Source organism: Nyctereutes procyonoides, unplaced genomic scaffold (assembly GCF_905146905.1).
Source record: "Nyctereutes procyonoides isolate TBG_1078 unplaced genomic scaffold, NYPRO_anot_genome, whole genome shotgun sequence".
NCBI classification, from domain to species: Eukaryota; Metazoa; Chordata; class Mammalia; order Carnivora; family Canidae; genus Nyctereutes; species Nyctereutes procyonoides.
The window spans coordinates 52,532,168-52,548,631 of NW_026575142.1; the positions used below are offsets into that span (position 1 = coordinate 52,532,168).

Sequence of the window (16,464 nt, forward strand, 5' to 3'; positions counted from 1 at the left end):
CTGCCTCTCCCTCTGCCTGTGTCTCTGCCTCTCTCTCTCTCTCTATGTGTGTGTCTCTCATGAATAAATAAATAAAATATTAAAAAAATATATCAGGGTGGATATTTAGAAGAAACATGGTGGACCTGTAACTGACAAAATAACAAACAAGATGTTTTGTAAATATCATAAGTTATTGCCTTCTCTCAGGTTAATACCTCCTCCATAATATTTCTCTACATCTGGAATTTCTGTGAGCTTAGTCAGGTAGCCCATGGTCTTGAGATTCTTGCACTGTCTTGGTTTGAGCAGGGACTATTGATAACATCTTAATGACATATTTCTGTGATTACTTAGTCGCCATTAACAGGGGATAATCCATAACATTTTGGAGCTAGGGAGCCAAGTTTATTTTTTCTGTTTTTACTTTCTTATCTCTGTTTTGTTGGGATGGTTAGAAGCCTGACTCTGGGGCCTTTTCCTTATCTTTCCCTCCCTAGCCCCATCTGCTCCTAACTCGTTCCTAAATCAGGACTATTTGGCCTCAGCTTAGAAACAGTAACCTGATGTAGGGGCTCTTTTTACTAGGCTAGTATGTGCCATCTATGTATTTTGTTAAATTTTGCTGTATATTTACAAAATAGAAACGAGTTTATTATGTTTTTACTTAAGCATATGTAATCATTGTAAGCATCCAGAGATTTACCAAAAAAAAAAAAATTAAAATCACCTATCATCCAGAGATAACCATTGTTAATATTCAATTTTATTTCTTTGTAGACTTTTTCTAACCCTGTCACAAAACACACATATATACATATTCAACTCCAAGTTTCCTTTCCTCTTTCTTTTTTTTGAATTATTTTAAACCATTTGAATATAATAATTCATTATTATTCATAATCTTTTCCCATTAACAATATATTTTGGGTATATTTCCCATGATAAAAAATATCCACTTACATTTTTAATGACTACATTGTATTTTATTTTATGATATAACATATTTAGCCAATTCCCTACTGATGGGTTCTTAGTTTCTCTATATTCTTCTGGTATTAGATATAATGTATGAGTGACTAATGTGGTGGTGATACACAATATTTTGCTCTTAGACATAAGTTGTCAGTATTTTTCTGCTATTAGACACATTGATGTGTCTTCCTATATTGATGTATTTGGGCATTTGTCTAAATTTGTTCCTTAGGATAAAATTTTAGAATTGTTGTTTTTTGAGTTAAAAATATGCTGTTTAAGTGTTTTTGTGCCCTATTACTACCCAAGCAGCATATGAGAAAGTGCATTATCATTCTTTTTAACTGTTAAGTAAGTTGACAGGCTGGTAGGTTTTTAAGCAAAAAATTCTATGAAATCTTAAAGATCAATTGTTTGGTAATTATTTCATACTATTATCTCCATACTCAGCTCCCTGTCCTCTGGGATTAAAGATGGGAAAATGGACCTACTTGCAGCCCTCTTGTGTCTATCTGAGGGTCTCTACTTCTCTCCCCTGGTAAATGACCAGGTAGGTGGTAGAGTCTCTGTTATTGAACTGCACTCATTAGTGCCTTTGTTAATGTATGAATGCATTTGTCAGTTTCAGGAACATCACGTGCACACTGCAGACTTTTTTGCTCTAGCCAGGACATAGGTAACTTCTTTTCCCCTTTTTTTCTAATGAGAAGATTCTTTCTTCTCTTGTTTTAGATAGAAGAAATGTCAACAATTGGGAGTTTTGAAGGATTCCAGCCTGTGTCTCTGAAGCAAGAGGGAGATGACCAACCCTCTGAGACTGACCAGCTGTCCATGGAGGAGGGGGACCCAGGCAAGGACTCGGAGACAAGGCAGATTTCAAGACAGCCCAGTGTGACTGAATCAACACTGTACCCCAATCCTTATCACAGACCTTTTGCCTCACGGAAGTACTTCGTGACACGGGTAAAATTTTTGGTGCTCTGAAATACTATACAAGACTACTCTTAAAATATTCTAATATCATGATAAATACTGTATATATTTGCCAAGTATTTTCACGTTTGTTATCTCCTGTAATAGTAATAACCATGAAGTAGGTATTATTATCCCCATGTTACAGAGGAAGGATCTAAATTTCCGTTAAGGGTCTACTTTTGATAACCAGGTAGTATTGAGGAGAGGCTGGTTATCCACTCTCCAGGGATCTTTGGCTCCTCAGCCCTGTGTTCATGTTAAACCTGATCTCCACAGATTAGTGATCTATGGAGAGAAAACCCAGGCAGTGAGAATACAAAATTCTGTGTCCAGAGTAGGTTATTTGTCGCATTTTTGAAAAGGACGGGGGTGATGGAGTGGAAGAGCTTGCTGAGAATGGGTTAGACCTCAGTGTCTACACTGGGATGCTGGAATGACAGTGTGGGAACAGACACTTTTAAATCCCAAGCCTTCTGTTACTCTCTGGAGCTGAGCCCTTTTGCCTAAGAAAGTAAACAGATAGGTGGGTAATGAAGATGGATTATGTGTATCTAGATGTAAAAGATTAGGCACCTGGGTGGCTCCATCAGTTGAGCATCTGACTCTTGATTTTTGGCTCAGGTCATGATCTTGGGGGTTGTGGGATCAAGCCTCATGTCAGACTCGGCACTGTGTGTGGAGCCTGCTTGAGGTTCTCTCTCTCTGTCTGCTCTGTCTGCCCCTCTTCCTACTCACTCCCTCTCTAAATAAATAAATAAATAAATAAATAAATAAATAAATAAGAAAGACAGTTTGAACTTCTAGCATCTGGATCAAGTGGAGAGTGGGAGAGTGCTTCCTGAGTTTGAGTACTTTCTCTCTCTCTCTCTCTCTCTCTCTCTCCTTCCTACTTATCAATGTTCTTTCCCAATCCTCAATGTTCTTGTTAGCACAATAATTGCTGGCTCACGGGCTATAATCAGTTGGTGGCAAAACTGGGGATTCTACAGTGTGGCAATGAAGATCATCACATTTTTGAAGCATTCATGGGACAAATCTTGAAAAAATTTTTTCTTCAACTCAATCTTATAAATAAATGATGGCTAAGATGTTGTGATGATTTACAAGTTTTACTGACAAATCCTGATTTGGTAGCTTTTAAAACATCTTTGGTTAAGATAAAATTTTAACTAAAATGACTCAATGTGTGAGTAGGTGTGTGCGTGTGTATGCATGTTTGAAGCTAACACATACCCGTATCATTTGTACTTAGCCACTCTGATGTGTTAAGGTGCTTTGGTAGGTGCTATACTATGTGTGTGTGTTTGTGTGAGTGTTTTTGCACATGCAGAGCATATGGTTTGTTTTCCAAAGTATATGAACTTTATTGAATAAGCAAAATTAAGTTGTAAGATACATCTGTGAAGAAAATCAAAGCATCCCCTAAAGTTGTCTTATCTTTGGTAATGATGATGTACCAGTCACAGTTTGATGAGATAACAAGCATGAGTGGTATGGAATAAGAGATTCATCATGCTCAGAAGCTGGTGCAGTTATGAGGGCTGGCTGGGAAGTCTCTGCAAAGCTGTCATCTTTGCACCTGGTGATGGGCCTGAAGTTGCTATAGGCCTACCAATTGGTAGTCATGAAGTGGGAATAGGGAATAAGGGAAACACTGGAACCTGTACAGACAAACCAGAATTCCTGAGGAAAAACTGGAATCTGTGTCTGTCTCCCACCAAGTTTAAACTTGAAGATGTGAGTCCTTTCAGGTGGCCTTTCTCTACTGAGCTGCACACTTACCAAGCCTAGGAAAAGGAGAATATGAGGAGGTCTAATTGCCAGCAGTAGCTGTAGGTCTGTCCGGGTGCTGCCCTGTACCACCAAGTGAAACAGGGGATCAGCAACTGTGAATATGAGCTTGCACAGTGCCTGGTGGACTGCACTGATCTTCCACAGGGAAATAACTGATGTGTCACTTCTGCCTTGCAAATCTTACACTAATGTCTCTTGTGGCCAACTCTACTTTGAAATGGATAGGAAAGGAAACTCTAGAAAATGTAGTTCTAGCTTAGCTAAATCGACCCAGTCTAAAGCCACCATGGAGGTTTTGTTTGTGTGTGTGTTTGAATGATGCTTTTATTTGTATGGTTCTATGCAACTTATCAAGTGAAGTGCCCTGGAGTAACACTATAAGGTCAGTGGGGGAGAACTGCTCACTCTTGTTTTATTGTAAACATAGTACAGTTTCGGGGGAGTGAAATTACCTGAACAAGTCACATGATATTAGTGAAAGAGCTATAGCTAGAATCTGTGTCTTCTGTCTGTAAGTCCAGTGCTCTTCCTACCATCATGTACAATTGCTTTTATAAGTCAATCAGTGACTGACTCCAGTCCATGAGAAGAGTATCTTCTCCCTCGAGTAAATAGACACAAACCCTAAGTTCACAAGAGGTTGGGAGGGAAACCTTCTAATCTTGTTAATGAATTTAGAGTAGACTTGAGGACTCTTTAGGAGTTGTGAGGGCTACATTCCCAAGGCACTCAGCATTTGCTCTCCTTCAGACTGATAGATCAAATATATATATATATATATATATATATATATATATATACACACACACACACACACATATATATATGTTTAGCACATGAGTATAATGAATGTGCTTTATATGTATTTTTATATTTTTATCTCTCTATATAAATTTCCTCATTTGCAATGTGTGAATAAAATACAAGTTTTATACAGAGGTTTAAATAGGCTTATTTGTAAATATGCTTAGTACAGTGCATGACATGTCTATTAACATTTTATAAGCAGCATCTCATTGCTATTATGAATACTTTCTTATTGATTTGACATCCCTATTTCTATATTTGATCATAGGGAATGACATTAAGATGCCTGTGACCTCACCATGACTTCCAGGGTGATATATAAATGTAGATGTATAGTTTCTATAGCAGTCAAGAGGTTTGAGTGAAGGAAACTAATTCATTTTCTCAGGGAATAATTCAATAAGACCCAGGCTATGGATGATTCAGAGCTATTAAAGATTCATCATGAAGTATCACTTCTTAGAGCTGAAATGAGATCGACATATGATCTGGTCTACTGATTCTCCATCTTTATCATGCAAACAAATGACCTGGAGATCTTGTGAAAATGCTGGTCTGATTCAGTAGGCCTGGAGTAAGGCATTAGATTCTGCATTTATATAGATTCTCTGGTGATAAGATGCAGTCTGTCCACACAACATACCTTGAGCACCAAGGAGCTATCAACATTCTCATTTTCAGAAGTAACTAAGGCCCAGAGAGGGCTTGTCAAGTGTCATAACCATTAATGAATGCTGACTTGCCCAAGAGGCTAGTAGTAAGTGCTAAAGCTGGGGTTAGAACCCAAGTATTCCAATTCCCAATTCATAGTTCTAGGATCCCACACAGCAATTAAAAAGAAGTGAGTTTACTACTGTGTAAGAATTTAAAGCATATAGGTTGTAAATTCAAAAGAACAGTAAGTAAATGAGCTGCGGAATTCCTTGATCAAGCATTTTGTTTCGTTAAATATTTTAAAATCATTTCACAGAAGGTGGTTTATTGGAAAAAAAAAAAAGGAAAATGTCGATAAGCAAAACGAAAGTCACCATAATCTCCCTGCCCAACATTAACCAAGTATATTGAATGTGTGCTTATACATTTTGGTGTGTATCCTGTCTTGCTTTTTCCTGACCTGTGCAATTGGTTGCATAAAAATATTTCCTATGCCAATAACTATACTTCCATAAAATCACTTAACAATTTAATTACATCCTGGTATGGAGAATATTCTACAATTTATTTAACTTTTGCTGGACATTGAAGTTGTTTCCTACTTACATCTTTTAACCCAGAAAGGAAAGTTACTCTTTGACTTGCTGTAGCAGAATGGCAGTCAGTTTCTTAGGGACCAGGAATAGATACCCAATGCTGTAATAAGAAAGAAGTTCAATTATATGAGTTTCAAACTGGATATGCAAAGATGTGACTGCTCTGGAAGTTAAAATTAATCTAGGAAAAACAAGAGACTCTGTTTGATGACCCTGAGATTATGACCTGAGCCAAAATCAAGAGTTGGATGCTTAAGCAACTGAGCCACCCAGGTGCCCCCAAGAGGCATTTTTTAGCATCATAACCTAATGCATTAGGTCATATCTCTAATGCATTAGATCATACCAGATTATAAAAGCAGTCAATCCTGTTCCTTAAACTTCTTATGTTCTTTCATGCGGCATCAGGGATGTTGCTTCCTATCCACGGGCTTCCAGACTATCATTTATTTCCTGAACTGTGCCCTTCCAACACAGCAATATTTGTGCTCAAAGAAAAGGTCTTAGAGGATATCTAATCCAATCCCCAAAACACAGAAAGGAGATGTGACTTGTCCAAAGTCAACCAGTAATTTGGGGGGCCATGCCAGAACTCCTGATGCTTTTTACCACCCCTCTAGAGCCTCTGACCTTGGTCAGTGAATGAGAGGTCATGAGAATAAATGTCTGAAGCACTGGCTGTCACTCTGCTTGGATACTTTTTCCTCCTGTTTTTGTTCATTTGCTATTTTATTGCTTAGACATATCTAAAAAAGGCCTGGTGCCTTTTCTGAACAAAAGTACCACTCAAGGCTAATAACTCGAGGTATATTATGATAATCCCTTTAGTTGTGGAGACTGATATTCAAAAGCAACTTCTTATGAAAGGAACAATACTTGATATGCATGGGGAAAGATATTTTTAAACTCCCTGTAGGACTCTATATTTGCAGATACCTTATCAGAAAGTTGAAAGCGATTAGGGATGGGGAATTATCTCTAAATTTATACTTGAGAATGTAAATTACATACAAACTAATGGGACTAAAACTATTTGATCTTTTAATATTTAATTAATGGTTCCCCATGGCCTTTTTATAGCCTGTGTTCTATTGTGAGGAACGAGACTTTAATAAGCAGGTTCAGGACTTCCCATTGTGTAGCAAGATGTCATTGCTTTCATGACACTAATTTGGCTTTCATACTCTCTCCCTTTCCCTCTTCTCTTACTATAGGGTTCCCTGAGTCTTACTCTTGCATTGGGAACAACTAAATATATTATTTATATTATTATTGTCTGTGTGAGTCTCTTTCTGGTCTAGAAATTACATATCTCACTGGGCAAAAGGTTTCTTGATTCCCCTCCTTATACTGAAATCCCTTGAAAATTGTAATAAATTTGATGTTTCTTTCTGAGGGCAGATACTTAACAATAATAAATTAAGAGGCATTTCTTTTATTTTCAGAGAAAGACACATTTGCCCTGGACTTTACAAATCACATCCAATTTAGAGCTGTTTTTCTTCTCTTATGTGTTTATCACAAAGTGATTTCTATCTGGGCATGATGACACCCACAAGAGAGATCTTATGGTATCTGAGTTCCTGGGAGCATTCCTTTCTTTATGGCCCCCTCCTCTTATTGTCTAGCTAGGGAGTCCAGTACATGGGAAACAGTTACCAGTGGACATATTATTTATTATTTATGTGACAACTGGCCCCTGGCTAGTCTAATTTAAGGGACCATAAAGAAACACACACACACACACACACACACACACACACGCACATGTCTTTGAAATTCCCTTAGTAGGTTTGTTTTGACTGAAGACGTTCTGTGCTGAACTATTAGAAAAGATACTGCCCACTCTGCTGTGTAATGACTTGTAAATAAGGATTCCCCCCTCATGATTTTTCTTCAGATTTAGCATTAGAAATATATGTGTATTGGATGAGGTATACTTATTATTCCAGTGTACTTTCCTATTAGTCCTAGGTGGCATGGAATCTTCAAGCCAATTGTTCCATTGCAGTGATCATTTGACCTCCAAATCCTGGTACTACTATTTTCCCTTCATTTAATACTAACAATAAGAATGAAAATACAGTGTTTTATTATCCAGTGTTCCCAAAGGTTTTTGGCATTTCCCAACAGCTCCGTTACAGTTAATATTGTCTTATCAGCCCAGCAAGTAAGTAAACTGATGTCTGGAATGATAAGGACATAATATGGGACTCATGGCAAATAGAAAGGCTGAGATCTAAACCTTGCCCTAGACACAAGTCAGAGTGCTCACACACTATCTCATTTTCTACACTGAATGGCTGAGGTTAATTTATTCCAGTTAACCAATGATGACAAGCGGAAGAGAGTAAAATACTCTTATCAGGATACAGTGATTAACTGTTCCATAAAGTCACAACCACTGTTTCTGCTGAAGGTGAGAACACCACACTCAGTGAGGATGTTGGCAGAACTCCAGAGACTTCCCAACCATTTTGTAGAAGCCACACTGATGTTCAATGTTTAAGTTTTGAAAAGGTATACAGTAAAACATCACCTCCATCCACTGTCCCATCAAGTGCCTCCCCCCACCAACCATAGGAGACCACTGTTAACATTTTCTAGGTATCCCTCTAGAGTTGCTTTAGCATATACAAGCATGTGCAAATATTTGTTCTTATCCCTTCTCTTTTTATACAAAAATGCAGCATATTTACCCTGTCTTCTGAACATTTTTTTCTTTCATTTAATAATGCATTTTGAAATCTTTCCATATTAACACAGATTTCCAATTTTTTTTGCACATTCATCATGTTCTGTTGTATGGATATGTCCTCTATTATATCTAACAAGTCCCCTATTGATCTATATTTGCCTTGTTTCCAAAATTTTGCTATTCACAAATAAGGCTGCAAAGAGCACTGTATAAACATCTGTCATTTTGCACATATGCAAGAACATCCATAGTATGACTTCAGACAAGTGGAATGTGAATGTCTAGATCAAAGGAGAGATCATTTTTGGTAGATTTTGCCAAATGCTTTCCTTCGGGAAGACAAGTAAGGTTTTGAAAGATTCTACAATTTTATATTCATCTTCACATGTTCTGGCAAAGTGCCTGGTGTAGAAGCATTCAACAAAATGCTTATTTTAGGATTATTTTATTATTCTCCAATTTCATTTACAGTTTTTTTTTCTTCTGCAAAGGATTAGTTTCACTACTGAGCTATATTAGCTGAGGAAGAAATTATGTGGATATAAGAAAAGAGACAGGAAAAATAGGATGAATCATCAAAGAAAGTATGATTTTGAGCAGTGGGCCTGATGCAGCCAGGCTGTATCACAGGGAGTTCAGGTTGGAGATGGGAATGTTGTCATGGGATTATAAAGGATTTCCCTCCAGCATAGTTTGGTCCTGCCAGTAGGGTCACTAGAACAGTGATGTTGATGCAGCCTTCTCTGTCAGTGGGGGCTCAAGGCATACTTGATTGATGCTCCAGAACTTACTGATTTTATGACTCACAGCTTCTACTAGGTATGGGCTGCCATATTAGCTTTCTGACAATCCGTGAACCAGCCGCAGAGAATGACAAAGGAGCCAGAAATTATTCAGTCCACTGGCTGACTATTCAATTCAACAGGAAATGTGTTAAAATGAGAAAATCAGAATGTCTTGGTATAAGGACTGTGATCATATTTTCTTAAAGACTTCCAGGAGGCTTTCATCATCAGCTTGGCTCAGAAAGCTTTTATTCAGTCTCCTCATTTGTCTTTATAGATAAAGAAATGGAGGCCAAGAAAACTCAAATCATTGGCTACAGGTCACAGAATTGATTTATAAGAGATCTAGAACAGGAACCCAGGTCACTTGACTCTGTTCGATGGACATTTCCTGGATGACTTGGGCTGTGCTAAGTGAATTGGATGGGGAGGTGCAGACCTAAGTAGGGAAAGCTCTACACCATTTCCCACCACTTCATCTGAAGCAGTGCCATTCTCTTCCTCATTTTCATATATGGATTCTCCTATTATAAGTTTTTTTTCCCCATGACCAATGGATTCTGTTGCCAAAATATTTCAAAGCCTTTTATCGCTGAGAAAGCAAACAAACCCAAATCCTATCACCACCCTACCTCTGAGAGGAAAAGGTATTTGAATGGGTCCTAGGCCATCCTAGTATCCTGGTTTCCTTTTGTGAGAAGAGAGTCTCAGCCTGGGAGGATTGGAAATGTTAATATTAGAGAATATGTGGTTAGTATTAAAGTCCTGTTATATAGAGAATATTCAAGAACTGGCATCCTACTTGTCAGTAGCTCAGGGCTGGGAATGAGGCCAGCACTGCATTGTAGGTGGGGCAATGGAATGTCTATTTTCTTGTCTTGTCTCTACCACATCTTAGCTGAGTGAACTTGACAGCTTACTTCCCCACACTGGCCCCTGTTTCCACACCTATAAAATTAAATGTCTTAAACTAGATAATCCCTGGGCTGCAGTGGTTCTCAACCTTGGCTACACATTGGAGTCATCTGGCATGCTTTAAAAAATCCTGATGTACTGATATGTGGGTCCCATCCACTGAGTATCTGATATGATTGCTCTGGTGTGAGGCCTGGGCATTAGAATTTGTAAAGGCTCCCTTGGTGATTTTGATGTGTACTCAAGGTTGAGAGTAATTGTCTAGAGAGCCACAGTTCTCATAGTACAGTCCCACACCAATAGCATCACCTGTGAACTTGTTGGAAATACAGATGCTTGGGCCCACTCCAGACCTATAAACTCAGAAACTCTGAAAACAATGCCCAGCATTATGTTTTTGATTCTCATGTACACTGAAGTTTAGGAATCACTGAGCTAGAGGTCTATGAATTTCTTATCGGAAAAGGGTTAATCAGCTTTTAAATGAGAGGTAGGCCCATAGGAGGAACACCTGTTTGGAGAAGGGTAAAGAATGCAAGGCAAGGAGAAAAAAAGTTAATTCTCCAGAGTCAGCTAAAATTATGGTAAGAATATTAGAAAAGGTTTCTCGGGACACCTAGGAGGTTCAGTGGTTGAGCATCTGCCTTCAGCCCGGGGCATGATCATGGAGTCCCAGGATCGAGTCCCACGTCAGGTTCCCTGCAAGGAGCCTGCTTTTCTCTCTGCCTATGTCTCTACCTCTCTCTCTCTCTCTCTCTCTCTCTCTCTCTCTCTCTGTCTTCAATGAATAAATAAATAAAATATTTAAAGAAAAAAAAGAAAAAGGTTTCTCTTAGATGTTATATTGCCATGTGCTCTTTGAAGAGAGAAAGGTTTGATTTAAAAAAATATATATATATTGCAAAATCCTTTGAACTTTCTGGTAAACATGCTTGTCAAAGAAAACTGGAACTCTGAAAATGGCTCTTTTCATTTCTATGAGAAAGTATGAGTATGATCATGGAAGACAGGACTCGGATCACTTTGGTCCCACCCAAGAAGAACAGCTTAGTAAATACCAGAGTTCAAGACTAAGTTCCCCGGCAGGCTGTTCCTAGAACAAACAGACAAACGCAAGACCTATCTTTCCCATCAGCTTTCTGGAGGAGACTATGGGTTATACTCACTAATTATAAGCAAAAAAGACGGCTCAGTTTTCTCTAAACCAGGTATTTTCTTTTTCCCATTCAGCCTGGGGCCATTGAGACTGCCATGGAAGACTTGAAAGGCCACATAGCCAAGACTTCTGGAGAGACAATTCAAGGCTTCTGGCTCTTGACAGAGTGAGTAGTTATGGCTAAGTGAAGGACAATAGAAATCTAGCATTTTCCTTAACACCACTATAACAGAATAGGAGATAGACATGTGGAAGAATTGCTTCTGGATGCCATGTAAGAATTGACTGGCATATCCCCTAGTTACAAAATAAAGTTTCGTGGTACCCTATGGCTGATGCATTACTAGGTTTGATTCCTACAACAATTTTCTGGGCTAGTCGCTTCACTCAGCTATCACCCTGACTCGCTTAGGTCAGACCCTCATCATGGCTCTCAAGGAATATGGCATTGGCCTCCTCACCAATCTCTTTGGTTCCAGCCTCTGTCTCTTACAAGTACTCTCTTCCAGCCATATCAGGCTAGTAACCATCCCACTCTGGGTACAGTGGAAAAGAAGGTTAGAAAAGATGAATGAGGTCAATGTATACAGTTCGAATTTTATCTTATGTATGGTAACATGGGCCCATGAAACCAGGGAAATCATGCAGGATAGAGAAGACAGGCCATCAGTCCAAAATTAGGATAAAAACCAAGTCTAACACTTGAGTCCTTATTCCTTTAATAAGTGCTCCATTTATCCCCAAGGCTTATCTTAGCTTTCATTGCAAATGACACCATGAAGATGGTTACCTTTGTGTCTTGCCCTGAAACTTTGGTGTCTATGACTTTTTCTTTGCTTACCAGGAGACTATTAGGAATACCATGGCCTTTACAATGATAAGTCATATATTCGCATAATAAGAGAAAGAGACACCTCTTTTCTGCTATAGAATCTATAGTATTAAATGAAGAATGTAGTTAGAACTCTATTTTGGATACTCAGTTGGTTCAGTGAGTTTTCTGGCTCCAAAGGCTCCAGCAGAAAAGCTCAGTAATTCTTACACTTCAAATAAAAAGAATCATTTAATCTTTCACCCCTGGGCAGGACATCTTCTTTGACTAAGCTTTTTTTTTTTTTTTTTTTTTTTCTGGTGGTGGGTGATGGGCAACACTTGAATGTTCAACCTTCCAGGCCAGCAGAACAACTCCCTCAGTCAATGGAATGTAGAACCAGATCATCTGTGGGTCCATCTGACTGACTGCCATATTACATTATTGTCTTAAAGGGGTTCTATGAACTGAATAAAAATGAGCTTGGAAAGCCAAATTGACCATTTCTAAGCATTTGTTTCTTCATGTTTAGACTAGAGATTATAATATGCACCTGAGGAATTGTTATAAGGGCTAAGTGAGAAAGCATGGTGAAACTCTTAGGCCCCAGCCCATAGGGGATTTTCAACAGATGTCAGTGTTCCTCCTCTGTTCACAAGTTCTAACTATTGGTAAAGTCCTTTTGTGTTTGTTTGTTCAGTTACCTCTGCCCTTATTTCTGTCCTGTCCTTCTCTATCTCTTTCATCTCTGGGTTGTCTGTAATGAGAAGAAAAGTCTATAATTTAGGTTTTCTACTTACTCATTTTTACCAATGCACATTTTACACCCCACCTTCCATGTGCAAGGTAAAATTTGACTTGTGCAGATAAAATGTCTGCCCTGATTAGGACAGATGTCTACTTAAATTCTGAAGGTCTAATCAGAAAAAGACACTTACCTATTTTGTTTCTACAATGAATTTCATTTATAAGAAAAAATACATGAATGGTGTCTTTCAAAATCCAGGTGTGGCATTTTGAATTCTCAAATAATAGAATGAGCAATTTCTTTAATAGTACATGTTTTAATTGCTTGTCTTATTTGTATGGAAATTTGTCTTATTTTTGTTTGTTTGTTTGATTGTTTTTGTTCAGTGATTATAAAGGCCAATAGATTTAATTTGTCCAAAAACAAAGGAGACTATGATCTGCATTGAGACTTAGCACCATAATTCTGTCTGTTTGATTTAACATCAGCTGGGATGATTAATAAGACTAGAAGTATTCAGATATTTTTGAACAGTTTATGCCTCAAAGACTCAAGTTTTGCACCTAGCTATGACCCTAATGGGAAGCTCAAAGAGTTAGTAAGGACTATCTGGCAACTAGTTTTCTATTTCTCTTTTGCTTTGTGGTATTCATTTATATTAGAGAGAATAATGAGGGATGTATCCTGTTTATTTGAAATTTTAAGCAATCATTGTCATATGCTGTCAGACTTTCTTCCTTTGCACTTTGGAACCATTTCCCCTCTTTATTTTATTCTTTTTAAAGATTTATTTTATTTTGAGAGAGAGGGAGCAGAAGGGAAGGACAGAGGGAAGGAAAGGGAGAGGGAGAGAGAATCCAAAGCCAACTCCATGCTGAGTGTGGAGCTCGACATGGGGCTCAATCCCGTGACCTCAAGATCATGACCTGAGCCAAAACCAAGAGTCAGACACTTAACCAATTAAGCTGCAGAGGCGCTACCCCCCCCCATTTCTCCTCTTTGGATGGTAGTCTTTTGTGTTATTTTTGGTCTTCCTCTCTGTCAAAATCCTTCTACACCTCTTCCTGCCATCTATTAAGAAAGATTTGATTCCAGTCATTTCTACCGTAGTAAGAATTTGACAGTTGCTTTTCTTTGCCTGCTAAGTCTTAAAGCTGATTTAGACTGCCTTCTTGTAGAGAAAGAGCTGCCAATTGTAACTAAGAGGTTCAGGCATTTGGGCTAAATGAATAGGTTCCCAGTCACTGTGACTGTTCAAGCAGAAGATGGGAGGCATTTATCAAAGGAAGGGCATGCCTAGAGATTCTGAATGACCTTTCACAATAAAGTCTTTGTTTATTTGTAACACACCAATGTAGGGAAGGTAAATACGACCATAAAAATAGTCAAACGATATCCAACCCCTCCTCTCCCAAATAACAACAGCAAAACAAAACAAAAAACTAAAGGAACCTATAAATACACAGGCACACTAAAGTGAGAGCCTGGTGGCTACTCTTGTCTTCTTTTCTCTTTTTTCTACTGAGATGAGACCCATCCATTCAATTCTTATGAGTTACAGAGGCAATACTATATAACAGCTTCCCCAACTGCATCAAACCACACAAGACTCTTTTCAAGTGTAACACTTTTTTGTGTGTGTGACAGATATGACTGGGCTTTATGCACATCAATGGTTAGTTCCTTTTATGGAAATGAGAAACTCCTAGCTACTATCCAACAGTTTAAAGAATATTCACTTTCAAACAAGTATTTCAGTTTCAGAATGATAAGAGTGAAAACCCTTCGCATGTATACAGTACATTACAAAAGAACTTCATGTCCATGAACTTGCTTTATGTTCACTACAGCCTTGCTGGTTTTGTGATTGCCTTTTAATGGATAGGAAATGGAGATGAGGGGTGAAGAAGTGGGCAAATAACAGAAAAAGTGAGGAAGTCAGACTGCAACCCCACACTAGCTGGGTTCTGATTCTTTCCCAAAGGGAGTAAGGTGTAGGTGTGGGGTGACTAATGAGCTCAGCTCAACCTTTAGTCATGGGTGATCAGAGTCCCAGAAGTGGTTTGATATAGAAAGGTGATGTGGGCACTATCATGAGTGCTTGAAGGCCTTAAGTATCAGGTTTAAGAACTTAGATTCTACCCCACAGGCGATGGGGAGACACTGATGGGTGACAAAAGTGTGACTGTATTTCTGTTTTATAAAGATCACTGAAGGCCACAATCCCTTATCTAAAGCTCTTGGAGCCATATGTGAATCAGATTGAGAATGTGTCAGATTTTAGAAAGGTAAAGCAATGCATATGTGTTTTATTTTGTGCTCCCAGTAGAAGTCTAGGACACCCCCCCCATTAATCAAACACATTAACATTTTTGCAGGGAAATATGCGATAGTAAAAATAGAAGAAATGGCTTCATGTTGGTTAAGATCGGGTTTTACCACAAGGTGCATTTACTAGTCTCAGGGCTTTATTGAATTTGGAATTGTGGATGAAGGTGTATGGCCTATACATGTTGGAAATGTGAAGGATCAGTGCATGGGTGGAAGGCTGGATGACAAATCAGATACTGTGCAGTACAAGTGGGGTCTGATGCAATGCTAGGCCGGGGCTGGTCCACACTGGTTTATGACCGGTGAATGTTATAATCTTAGGAATGATTGTTAATGATTAAAATAGAAAATTCCACACTAAATAAATTTAAAACAAAGGCAATATACTGAAAAACTCCTTACTTTCTGACTTTTTTACTTCATTTTGCTGTTCCGTTGGCTCTTCATGCCTACTGTATTTGTGTAGTGGAAATGCTACGTGATGGCGTGCCACTGTGCACCTCTTCTCAACTGTGCCTTCAGTGCTGTCACATTGTTAGCTTGGAATTGACCCTGGTGGCAGCAAGGAAACATGGAAGTCAGCAAACATGAGAGATCAGAGCTCCATTTATTGCTTTGTTGATTGTCTAAACTCAAGAAAGTGACAGAGAACATTTTGACAATGCAGATTAAACTTAAAAGTATGTCATGTCTGTGGCTGTGATGCTGCAATAACACACATGAAAAATTGAGGGAATGTTTTTCCAGCATTTAGAAAAACTATTATACAATTCCACAAAAGTCACCTTTTCCATTGAAGAACCCTGAACAGACAGCTGAAGGAAGCTTATTGCCAAGTGGAGGCTGTAAGGTTGCTGAGGGTCCATGTTCTGGGCATGAGGCTTTGGCCAGAGTCCATAGCTGTTCTCATACCTACAGAGCTGATTCTCAGTCCAGGCTGGAAATTATAAAAAAGCCTCTTCTTTTTGTTACATCCCTCTTGTGCTCTCTTCTGCAAAAGTGTAACAAGGGGCACACTTTAAAGAAGAAATGCTTAATGGAATTCTGTTGTTTAGTATAGAGCATGTACTGAAGGGTGCATTTGGGACTGAGAGGCAAACTAATAACCCACAGAGCTGGACTTTGTGGATCTCTGTGTTTAATCGTCTGTGAGGAAGGAGTTCAGGGCAACTCTTGGGCTTTGGCCTGGGAAACTGATGGGTTCACTCTGCCACCATTCCAGGTTTAGAAGGAAATGATA

The 16,464-nt window shown here is 38.6% G+C and overlaps 1 protein-coding gene across 4 annotated transcripts in view; it reads left to right on the top strand.

Annotated features, from left to right (window-relative positions):
- TPRG1 (tumor protein p63 regulated 1) overlaps nt 1–16,464 on the top strand; it is a 223,855-nt gene that overhangs the window by 99,823 nt on the left and 107,568 nt on the right. For all 4 annotated transcript variants that reach the window (XM_055308250.1, XM_055308251.1, XM_055308252.1 and 1 more), the window contains 2 exons: nt 1,687–1,917; nt 11,409–11,500. In XM_055308250.1, the coding sequence (XP_055164225.1) occupies nt 1,696–1,917; nt 11,409–11,500 (314 nt within the window). In that variant the 5' untranslated portion in view covers nt 1,687–1,695. The remainder of the gene's footprint in view (nt 1–1,686; nt 1,918–11,408; nt 11,501–16,464) is intronic.